This window comes from Coffea arabica, chromosome 2e (assembly GCF_036785885.1).
Source record: "Coffea arabica cultivar ET-39 chromosome 2e, Coffea Arabica ET-39 HiFi, whole genome shotgun sequence".
NCBI lineage: Eukaryota > Viridiplantae > Streptophyta > Magnoliopsida > Gentianales > Rubiaceae > Coffea > Coffea arabica.
The window spans coordinates 11010781-11023057 of NC_092313.1; the positions used below are offsets into that span (position 1 = coordinate 11010781).

Below are 12277 nucleotides of genomic sequence, written 5' to 3' on the forward strand. Positions count from 1 at the left end.
GCTATATACTCATGAATTCCCATCATCTTTGAATTACTTTTAGATTGTGTTATTATTCACTTAAGAATTGCAATTTTGGCAATGACACTATGTCCATTGCCAAAAGTTAACATCACTGGAAACTCCGTGACTATTTAATATTAGGGGGTGGGATAGGAACAGTTGTTAGATCAACCATCCTTAAATAGTGTAACATTTTTTGAATATTTTGTAATTTTATGTAAACTTCTTGTACATCGTTACAATAGAAATGTGACAAGTTGTTAGTGTACATATGGGTCCAATATGTAATAATCATATCTGTGTTGGTAAGTTTTACAAATAGTTCAATTAGAGTTACACTTTGTACAAAAAATATTACATAATTACAGAATAGTTTTACATAATTTAGGGAAAACCTCAAGGGAGGTTTCCGAAATTAACTCTACATAAATAGAGTTCACAAGGAGGGTAAAAGTGGAACAAAAATAATGAGGGGTTGACAATGATACCAAAGTTGTCATTGCTAAGTGTGATTTTGAAAACATGAGGGGTGCTAAGTGTGATTAGAAGAAACCTCAAGGGAAACTGGCCGACAACAGCACTTAACTTGCCCACACAGTGCAGATCAGCCCCGAACGATGCAAGAGCTAAAAGTTCCTTAGTAGCCCAAGGGAATTCTACCCAGGCCTACATGTCCACACGCAAACTGCTGGACCCAGGCTTCAATGTTAAGCCGGACGGTCGGTCTGGGTTTGATGATTCTTACCATTTACAGGCCAGCACGCTTGTCAGTTTATCCAACACCAATTATACTGTAGCCCAACTGAGAGACCAAAGCAGTGGCGATTTTTTATACCATAGCTGAACCGAGCAAGACGTTCTTTTTTTCTTTTTTCTTTTTTTTAATTACTCCCAACTTTTTGAACCAAATGGTAGATATTCAATGAAATTGCAAAATTATTTTCACAATCAAGTTCATGAGATTCTACAATCCCTTTTGGTATCGCACTCTTAGATTAAATTCACCGTTAAATAGTGAAATAAATATTTTAGAGTCCATTTGAATTGCTATTTTTTAAAATTTTTGTAAAAAAAAAAAACTATAAAAATGTTTTGCATATGAAGTAAATAAAAAAATGATTAAAAAATATGTTTGTCAAAATTATAGAAATTTTTTGAAGAAAAATTACAATGCAAACAAGACCTCAACTTTTAGATTATAAAAATATGAAATATTTAAAATATAAAATCACTATCTTTATCGATGCATATACATTGAGAGATTGGTTCTCCAATCAGATCGCAGAGTTTCCTCAAGTTCAATAGTTTTATACTAAATTATGTTTCTAATATGAATTTCATTTTGCTGTAACTCAGAAATATTCTCCACAATCCGTTGTTTCTTTTGTTATAAATAAAGACTCAAATACATTTGTTTAAAGTATGGACTAACTTGCATGGATATTTGATATACAGTATTCAGCCACTCAGGTCCGTATATACATATAGCTTCTCAGCCCTCTCTCGAGGGATGTAGATGTCAAAAGGAAAGCGCCAAGAAAGGGGGAAGAGAAGCACACCTGGTTGCTAGGACTCTGTGGTTATGGAACAAATCGCTCAAAAAAAGGCAAGACAACCATTAAAGCGCAGTTCACAAAGGCCAGTTTTAAAGCACCATTTTGCCAAGAGCTTCGCATGATGAAGAGTCTCTGAAACTATTTATGAACAGTTCATTCACATCTACTGTGTTTCTTCACTTGAATGGCCAGCAGATACAACCTAGTTAACCTAGTTGACATACCTAGCCTCATTTGCAAAAAGAAGAGCATCTGTACAGCAAGAAGTTAATGCAAAAAACCGGGAAGATGTTACAAAAATACTAAAACATATTCACCGTTGTCGAGCAGCTTTCTTGTCCTTCGGCAGTGGAGTCTTGGATTGTGGTTTAGCTGATGCAGTTTTTACCTTCAGAGGGCGTTTTACACCTTTCTTTGCCGTCAATAACGACTGAAGCGGAACATTAGCATCAGGATCACCTGGTTTAGGATGTACCTTGGGAGCGTTAACAACAAATTTCTCAGCTTTGTCCAGCTTAGCTGATTGTTTGGGTTGACTTGGGCGACGACGGGCACTCCGTGGCTTCACAGGAGGATTATACAATGATCGCATTGGAAGGGATGCAGAAGTAGCTTTGTTATAAGAACCCTTGAAGTGCTGTCGATATGCTTTCAGTACAATATCTCTCAGCGCCACTGCCGATTTATACTCCCGTGTCCTTTTTGAGTAAAACACCAGGGCATTATTTGCAAGCAAAAGCAAGTCTCGAAAGAGCTCTCTTGCTGAGTGGATGGAACAGCTGACCAATCTAGATCTTATCATGTCAAAATCCATATGTTGCCTGATGATTTTCTTGTATCTTGCTCTCTTCTGTTGTGGGTCACAGATACAAATTCATTTGAAAAATTACAGAAGATTTGCGCAATAGGGTTTGGGACATAACCAACAAAGTTTGAGTATTTACTAAAGCAATTACCTGACTATCAAGCCGATGTCTAAAGACAAAAGCTACCTTGTACTCCGCAATAGAATTGAAAATGCCGATCAAACAATCACTTCTCATCTGGCATGCACCTTTGGTGTTGCCATCTCTACCGGGAAGCCTAATAGTCTGATCACAATCACTTGTAGAAGTTTCCTTACAGCGAGAACTAGATACTACATTAGTTGACCCATGGTTGTCACTCTCACCAATGCTTCCTTCTTTGGCTTCTATGTTACAGTCTTTCCTCTTCCTCATACCTCTTCTTTTCCTCGGAGTCCCTCCCTCTCTATTGCCAGTCTCTACCAGCTTTTTTGTGTGTAAATCCTTCTGTTCCTCCAAAGATACTGAAACTTCTTGCTTAATATCTGTCCCTGCACATGATACTAAGACTGGAATCTGTCGATACAATGACCAGCTAATGCTTGTATCTTGGGTGAAGCTACTGGCAGAGAGTCCATCCTTGGATGTCTCCTTGCCAAAAGATTCGTTTCCATCTGATCTTAAAAGAGGAGCAGGTGATTCAGTCCCATTAGAGCCACAATCAGCTTTGCTGGAGTGTCTTTTCTCAGCCTTGAGAATTTCAATCTTCGTCTCAAGCGATCTGCAGTTAAGAACAAAAGCCAATTTAATACTATGATAATGATGAACATGATGATAACGAGTGTAAGTGTGCGTGTGTGTGTGTGTGAGAGAGAGAGAGAGAGAGAACAATTTCAGTTAGACACTAACTAAACCTGAACATCACATGCTTTCTGAAAATGTAAAAATACATCAAACATCATATACAGATGTGCAGTTTCTCTGCTTACACCACCTGTTCTGTAAAGCAATCTACTTGTAACTTGAAGCACCCAATCAACACGAAACATTCAGGTAAGATGACAACTTGGACTGCCAGCTGTGGCAGAGCCACATGGAACTGAGGGAGGGCAATTGTCCCCCCTCAAATTTGATAAAATTATATAATGGCCTCGAAACTCTCTAAAATTTTCAAGTTTGCACCCCCTGAAATTTATAAAATTATTACCTTTAGTTGCATTGCCTTCTTTAGATTTAAGAAAATTCCTTTCTATACATGGATATATCCTTTTGAGTTCTATACATTCCCTCCCTTATTCTATATTGACCCCCTAAAAAATAAGATTTTTACTTATTACCTCTAAAATGAATTTTGGACCTATTCCATACTAAACATTGACACCGCTTTAATGAGGAAGAAGTATTTGGCCTTTCAAATCGAAGTACAAAGTACATCTTTTATATAAATTTCAAAGCATGATTTATGCTAAAGTTAACCATTGCATCTCCTCACCATAGGATCCTGGCTCCGCCATTGACTGCCAAGATGTACTGCCTCCAACTCTAATTAAATGTCTTAAAACTCCTCTCAAAATAACTTTCATTTTCCTCGCACGAACTTTATTAGTAAAGGTTGCTTCTTTTTTCATATTATATACCAAAATAAGTGGAACCACATGTTAATTTCAGTTAAATTTAACTTATGTGTTGGAGTCACGTATTCACTCTTTCTCGATGACCTGCCCTATGTGTTTAACTATTCATAATACCAATACCAAACCAAAGTACGAAAGTAACGAAACACAATTTGGTCCGAAAAGTTCTTAATAGTTCATATTTATTATGTAATTGAAGTGCCACCATAAAAAAGTACAAGAAGTCTATGAACTTGACCAAATTTTCCTTTTCCAATTCTTTTATCTTTTCACCAGGAGAAAAAAAGAAGGGGGGGGGGGGTTGGTTGCTTGCCGTGCAGCAGAGGATATAGGTAACCCATTTTGTTTGACGAAAACTTGACTAGAAAGTAGTTTGGTTACTAGACTTCAATTTCATCAGCACCAACATGAATCGAAAGAAAAAAGTTCACTAACCCAATTGAGTCCTCAGATTTCTCCAATTCTCTCTTCAGTTCTGCAACTCGTCTCTTTCGTAGCTCATCAAACCAAGCACTGATACAGGACACCCAACAAGTAATAGAAATAAATCAAAACCCGAATATGAATCTCATTATATTCCTAGCTGCTCTTATTTTTCCAAAAAAAAAAAAAAGTGAAAATGTAAGAGACAGATTGGAAGCAAGAAAGGAGGGAGATAACAGTCTCAATGCCGTACACCCAGAAGCTTAAACGTGTTGCAAGAATAATAGAGCCTGTTTTTACAGAAAAACAAACCTCTATTTACTTAGGAAAACAAGGACACACACCAAAAAGTTACTTCTAATAAATCAAACTTTAGTAGCAATCTCCAGAGTTATAAATCTGTGTGTGACAACTGAATTACCATTATTCAATAAATTGAATCACCATTATTCAATAAATCAAAAGAGCTGAGTCCCACTTACTTGGAACCAGAATAACGCCTTCTTAGGTCCTCATACTTGGCCTTGCAGGCCTGTATTTCAAATTGAAGTTTTTGTCAGATCGACCATAAGCTTGATCATACTAAACTGTACACATGTACACGAGGTTGAAAGAAATAATGCATTGCATCTAAGTAACACCCATGAGAACAACAAATTTAATGAGTTTTAGCCAACAACCTTCCACTAATACACAATTATTTTAGTTATCAAACTGATATCTATTGGGGATGATAAATGCAACTAACTGTGATAAATGCGTGTTTGGTATCAGAGCATATAAAATTCTTTGTTTAATTATTATTAAGAGATAATTAATTCTAGGAGGGGTTATGGCGCAAAAGCCAAAAACTCTTTAAACTTTTCCTGGCTATTGTGAGTTTCTTCAAAGTAAAAATTCTTTGTTTGGAGAAACCAATAGCTACAAGTGGATATACTACCATGTGCACGATTGATGATACTCTTGAGAAGGGTACAAGCATTCACGACATTGGTCTACCAGCCTAAGTCTATCCAATCACTTCTTCCTACAATTCTGCTATAAATGGCTTCATTAACGGGTTTTCTTTTCTTTTCCTCCCCCACCCACCCCCAAAAAAAGAATGTTGTCTCAGAAAATTTGTCAACATACATATTAATTTTCTGTGGAACCACATCGATCATCAAGCTCGAGATGAAGATCAGGCCCATAATTTCTTCAAATAACATCATCCACCAACAAAATGGATTACTACATCACATCCAAATTTGAAAACAAATTCCACGTCAACAATTACAAAGGAAAAAAAACGAAACAAAAGTCTCATCACAAAATTTACAACAATTTATATGATTATCACTGTTTACAAAGGTGGGCCATAACCACAGCCAACGGTGACGTTAATGGGGAATATTTTAGTTATTCAACAAATTCTTGAACTACTAATTATTCCTTGCCACAAAACAAGGTTCACATTTGATACCATCCCCAACATAATATAATATGACCAAATTGCATTTACCTTTAATTATGTGTGGTCCAAGAAGACTTTGGACCATGTGTAGCTAATGATTACTCTAAATCGCAATAAGGTATTCCTTAATCCTCATTCCCTAACCACCCAAGAGTCAAATTGGACCTTTCCATAAAACTAAGACTCCAAATTGACCAATCATTCATGACTTGTGACTTGGGAAGCTACGGGTTGCCTCCCCATTTCTCACATAACCACCACCAAAATAAAGAGTAAATTTGAAACTCCATAAAGGGCAGAAAAAAGAAAGAAGAAGAAATCAGGAGGGCTATAAAGGAAATATGCAATAAATGACTCAGTCCACGTGGTACAAGCAAGCATAAATAAATACTCTGCTAATATTAATCTCTGTCCCCTTTTCTTAAGCCCCAAGGCATATCACGACTTATGTTTATCCTCTACCTAATAATTTTATAGCCAAGTGAATAATTTCATATTATCAAATGCTAAGACATGGCCCTACAAAATCTATCGAGCAACTAACTTCTTAACTAAATGTAAATATCATAATTAATTCCTCAACACGCACTTACTGTACTAGATTACAAGAAAAAACATCATTAACATTTCAATAACTTAAAATCAAAATGAAGCCAAAAAATTAAAAAAAGGAATAACGTGTGGGGGAAAATGAAAGGACCTGAGGGGTAAAGCAATAGGGGTAGAGGGTGCGGGCACGAAGCTCGGAAGCGACGACGTTCCAGTCTTGGGTACCGTGCCTCAACACAGCGCCTCCTAGGATAAGCTCCTCCCATGTGCCCCACCTCTTATCGGGGCCCACCACCATCGCCTCCGCTCCCATCTCCCGCCCTCCACGTGTACGACCACGATCAAAAGTTAGCCGCCCAAGCAAAACAAAACACACACCCACCTCTCTCTCTCTCACACACACTCTCAAATCTTAAAAGCTTTCGAATTTCAACATCTTAACATGCGCACCACCGGCGCACGTTAGTAATCACCCTTCTCTCTCCGGTGTTAAAAAAAAAAGAAAAAGAAAAAAGCCAAAAGACAGAGACTGGAGACAAAACAACCTCGAAATTTCCAGGATTCTACAAAGGCTAAAAGGGCAAAAGCCAGGGAGATAGATAAGGGCGCGTTTGGTTCTCGACAAACTTGAGGACATAAAAAGGACCGTGAAGCGTGCTAAGGGTGGTTTTGTGGAGGTGGTTTAGAAGAGAAATGGTTGTTTTGGTCATGGAAGGTGGTTTTCCGGCCAGAATTTTTTTTTCCTCAATTTCCAAAAAAAGAAAAGAAAAGAGAAGATAGCATATAGTAATAATAATTAAAACTTTTAAATGATGGGGAGAAAAGGAGACGACGAATTCTAGAAGGAGAAAAGGATGTACTTATTGTAGCGAAATGAATGATCGGCGGAGATGGGCATCGAGAGAAGCAAGAAATGGATGAAAGAAATGTTGGATGGGTGTGGGTGTGTGTGTGCGAAAAGAGGGTGGTGGTGTGTGATTTTTTTGAGTTGGGGTTAGCCTGGAAATTCTCTTCGTTTCCCCCTCTTTTTTCTCTCTGTCTTTTTCTAGTACTAGTACGAGGGAAGGGAGGCATAATCAATCAATAATGGTGCCTTTTACATGTAGATTCTCTTACCATATTTGTCCCCCCTCATAATCTTTAATGACATGCATATCCCCAGTTCAAATGAAGAAGATTGCCGACTAGGAGGGTGGCACATACTATTTGGCCATTCAAGATAAAAGGAGGGACGCAAATTAATTACCATTTTTTCTGTCTTTTTTTTTTTTTTGGGGGGTGACTTTATAGTTAACTCTCTTTTCTTGCAGCCAGGGGACGTTAAGACGTAAAAGTTGTAATTGTAGTAATAAAAATCCAATGAAAACACAAGAAAATTTAAAAAAAAAAAAAAAAAAACGGTGAGAAGCAGCAATCATTAATGGGTTTTCAGCTTTCAAATTTAAGGTATAATTATGTAAGATCTGAAATAAAAAAGTACAGGAGCTACATACATATAGAAAGTGTAGTATATTGAAATTGTAATTCATCTCCAAAAATATTTCTAATTATCAATCAATTACTTCTCTGCTAAGAAATAATATCTTCTAAGATAAAAAGAAACTTAATTGTCACAAAAGATGAGTAGTAAAGCGCTAAACTTCGTTGCTTGAACTCGTGGACTTATGTGTCATAAGCGATGGAGCATCCAAAGCAAATAAATAACTAAGAATCGAGTAAACATACCTTCTTAATTGTCACAAAAGAGATAGTAAAGCTCTAAACTTCGTTACTTAAACTCGTGAACTATAATTAAGTGATAAAATTTTAAAACTATCACGGACCTAAAGTAACATCTCAAAATCAAGTAACCCAATTTTTAATTAAGACGGTTGGAATTTCTGCCCTACAATTCTCATAGTCTAAAACTTTTTTAAAAAAAACTCTTGAAGGACGTACAAAAAAAAAAAAAAACGAACTTGCATCTCAAATTTTATTTGCAATGAATGAATTGACCCAAGATTTTATTAATTTGGCTAATATTCCTCGAAAGTCTCTGTGGAACATTTTTTCTAAATTTATTTTTATTTTGTTAAAACACCCATAAGCCAATACCTTCGATAGTTAGTTCAAATTACAAATACTTACATCCTCGATAGTTGCAACTAAAAATATTTTCAGAAAAGTCTGAATATTAGAATACAAAATTCTTTGACTTACGCCTAAATAGTACGAAATACTCTGTTTACCGCTCTAAACCACCATTTTTAAGGATTTGAACACTAATAGTAGAATAGAATCTTCGAGCCTTGACCTAATACAACTATTATGTCATTGACTTGATATGTCATAGTATAATCAACTCTCAATTCTCATAGTATAATAATTTCGCATATTAACTGTTTCCATGTCCGATGAAAGATTAGGAGCAAACTCCTGCGTGGAACTCGAGCCTAAACGACATTAGCACGTGCTTTTGGATGTCAATTACTATTTGGTACGGCGCACACGGGATCAAGCCTTCGACGTTCGCTGCTCCAAATCCGAAAAATATAAAGCCATGTCATTGCTGCGTGCTTGCAATTTTAGGCTTAAATAAATTTTGACCCTTTGTAATTAAGTGGCAGTAGCAAATCGCTCCCGTGTCTGTGAAATCTATAAATTAACCCCCGATGGTATGGTAGTAGTCTAATGTATTTGTTGGATAGCAAAAATATATAATTATGTCCTCATTGTTAAAATATTGTTCAATGATCGTTTGTCCTTTTCTCTTGCCTCTTGCTATTATTCTTATTATTGTTTAAATTTCTTTCTTACTACGAAATACAAATTTTCATAATAAAAGAATTAAAGAAATTATCATAAGAAATTTAAAAGAATATATTTATTCTAAGTAACTCCTATTTTATTAACAAATTCTGGCTTTGCATTAATTGTTACTAAAAATTTAGCATACATGTTTTACTTCTATTTTCTCTTTTTCTTCGTCTACTTTTTCTCCTTTATGCTTATTAACAATTCATTTGACATACATTTGCCTAGCAGGGGATTAAGCCCGCAATATTATCAGGGTATGTATTGTGTTAGTAAGTTAAAAAAACTACTACCTTTTTAAGCATCAACTAACATGCATGGTATAAATGTTCACAATAACCATCAACTCTATGTACTATTTGGAAACCTCTGCATAGATAATCGAATAACCAATTTAAAGCCATATAATTTTCATTCCAATTCAAGAAAAGGGGGCATGATTCGAGACCTTTCAAACAAATACATCGTATGGTTTGGTCAAGATTTTCACATGAATTACACCAATGGTTGAGAGATTTCATCTCAATTTATAATTAAAATCTATACTAAACGGTCTTAAAATGCACGTCTAGTTGTAAATTTTTAACGACGACTTAATAAGGTGGATAATACTCGTGCCTGTATTCTTGAGGCCTTTATGCGGTCATATCTTAAAGAAAATGCATTTTTCCTTTGGCTTCTTTATTCCGTTCCTTTTTTAGGTATCTTCCAGCTTCCAAAACAAGCAGAAAAAAAGACAATATAAAGTGACATCCAAATATATTAGCTATATGTATTTGTTTCATAGATTATTTTCATCTCTTACTAGGTTGTATTTTATACGATTTCAAACATATGTTACCAATTGAAAAGAGCTCATTCTAGAACAGTAAAAAAAAAAAAAAAATTCAAATTGCTGGTATATTTTAAGTTGCAGAAACGAGGCAAGTTCAAAATCCGGGTGAGCAGAAGGACGATTTCGAGAAAAAAAAAGAAGAAGGACGTTTGTTGAAAAAAGAAGGACGATTTCGATTTCACCTTTTCTGTAAAGTTCTATGGACCCTAAGCTGATTTTGTGGATGCCATGTTCGCTCGTACCCTTTCCCGCTACCATTTCTCCACTCGTGCCACACTGAATTTGAATAATACAATCAACGGCTGCCTCCGTAACGGAAATTTAAACGCTGCCCGCCAAGTTTTCGATGAAAATCCTGAGTCCAGAAACATTGTCTCCTGGAATTCAATAATTACTGGATACATGAGGCACAACCGTTGGCGACGTGCCGAAGAGTTGTTCGACCAAATGCCCCAGAAGGACGTTGTTTCATGGAACACCATGCTTTCTGGCTTCCGCCAGGCCAACCACCCAGAAAAATCTTACCAGTATTTCATGAAAATGACCAGGGCCGGCGAGAAACCCAATGAACTTACTTTTGCAGTCTTGATTAGCGCATTCTTGAACACGGGTTACAGTTTCTTGACCCCTCAGCTTCACTGTCGAGTGCTTTCTTCGGGATTGAATCTGAATGATTCTCTTGGGTCAGCATTGATGAGAGGTTACCTAGACTTGGGCGATCGAGAAGGGTTGTGTCGAGTGTTTGATGAGATTTTGGTGAAAGACGTGGCGCCTTGGAACGTGTTGATTCTTGGTTTTATGGAATTTGGGCTAACCAGTGAAGCTAAGAGGGCATTTTATCTGATGCCCGAGAAGAATGCTTTCTCGTGGAGTACTCTCATTAATGGATATGTCAAGAATAAGATGCTAAGTGAAGCCCGCTCTGTTTTGGATACGATGAGTGAAAATGATGTTGTTTGTTGGACTGCAATGATAAAAGGGTATGTACAGTGGGAGGATTTTTTGGAGGCTTTGGGATTGTTTATCTTGATGCTAAACTCGGGGCCTAGGCCTAATCACTTCACATTCTCATGCGTGCTAGATGCCTGTGCAGGCTGCTCTTCTCTCCTCATAGGCAATCAAGTTCACTCATGTATACTTAAGGTTGGTACAGTGCTTGATGTCATCTTGTCGACTTCCCTTCTTGACATGTATGCAAAGTGCGGGGATATTGAGGCAGCGTATTATATATTTCAATCCATGTCAGAAAAGAATCTGGTCTCCTGGAATTCTATAATTGGTGGATATGCAAGGCACGGCCTTGCCAAAAGAGCATTGCAAGAATTCGAGAGAATGGTGAAGGAATCAATCAACCCTGATGAAATTACGTTTATTAATGTCCTTTCGGCTTGTGGGCATGGAGGAATGGTTGAAGAGGGTGAACGGATATTTAACTCCATGAATTCAAAATACGGAGTAAAACCAGGGATTCAGCATTTTGCTTGCATAGTGGATTTGTATGGAAAAGCTGGGCAGCTCAAGAAAGCAGAGGAATTTGTTAGGGGAATGCCTTTTGAGCCTGATGTGGTTGTATGGGGGGCATTGCTTGGGGCCTGTGGCCTACATTCTTGTTTGGAAATTGGCGAGTCTGCTGCCAGCAGAATTTATAAATTGGAACAAGACCATCCTGCTGTATATGCAATGCTATCCAAGATGCACGGTGAAAATGAAGTATGGAATACTGTAGCTCAGATGAAGAAGATGATAAGAGTTAAGCGTGCTAGGAAACAGAAGGCTGGTAGTTGGATTGAATCTTAAACTTGTCTAGTCTGTCCTTTCACATTTTAATTCCTGGTTATTTGGGTTAATTTCTGGGCATGTTGTGAATCAGTTACAAGGGGATGTGGTAGCTTGAGTTAGGGCTGTGTTTGTGGTTTCAGGGCCTGTCGAGCAGCAGAGGTTTTCACTTAGACGCATCAGATTTCCAGCTTTAAGATCCCTACTGTTCAATGGAGACAGAACAAAACATTTAATAGCTGATACACATTCTTCAGTTTCCTGGTATTCCATGCAACGCATCCTGAGCCTCAAACCATAGTTTTCATCCCTGATGCAAGTATTTCGGGTCAGAGAGCTGCGACTTTCAATGCCTACTGCTTTGGTTTGAACTAGGCATGACATACTTGTTTGTATTTTTTTCCTAAAGCAAACGCATTGTACATTGACTCTTGTTAAATGATATGGACGAAAGGGCTTTCCTTCCCATG

The 12277-nt window shown here is 37.1% G+C and overlaps 2 protein-coding genes across 3 annotated transcripts; one reads left to right on the forward strand and one right to left on the reverse strand.

Moving 5' to 3' along the window:
• Positions 1-1678: 1678 nt before the first annotated feature.
• Positions 1679-7577, reverse strand: LOC113730923 (uncharacterized). Of its 2 annotated transcripts, XM_027255916.2 has the most exons (5): positions 6555-7577; positions 4884-4933; positions 4414-4491; positions 2516-3125; positions 1679-2409 (listed from the first exon to the last, which is right to left on the reverse strand). In XM_027255916.2, the coding sequence occupies exons 1-5, from the start codon at positions 6714-6716 to the stop codon at positions 1873-1875; spliced, it is 1437 nt and encodes a 478-aa protein (XP_027111717.1). In that variant the 5' UTR covers positions 6717-7577; the 3' UTR covers positions 1679-1872. The 2 variants fall into 2 exon arrangements, with proteins under 2 accessions (XP_027111717.1, XP_027111718.1); XM_027255917.2 differs by lacking the exons at positions 4414-4491; positions 4884-4933; positions 6555-7577 and adding an exon at positions 3259-3331.
• A 2682-nt stretch (positions 7578-10259) lies between these two features.
• Positions 10260-12108, forward strand: LOC113728548 (pentatricopeptide repeat-containing protein At2g21090-like). Its single transcript, XM_027252944.1, has 2 exons — positions 10260-11808; positions 11951-12108. The coding sequence occupies exons 1-2, from the start codon at positions 10260-10262 to the stop codon at positions 12106-12108; spliced, it is 1707 nt and encodes a 568-aa protein (XP_027108745.1).
• The last annotated feature ends 169 nt before the right edge of the window (positions 12109-12277 follow it).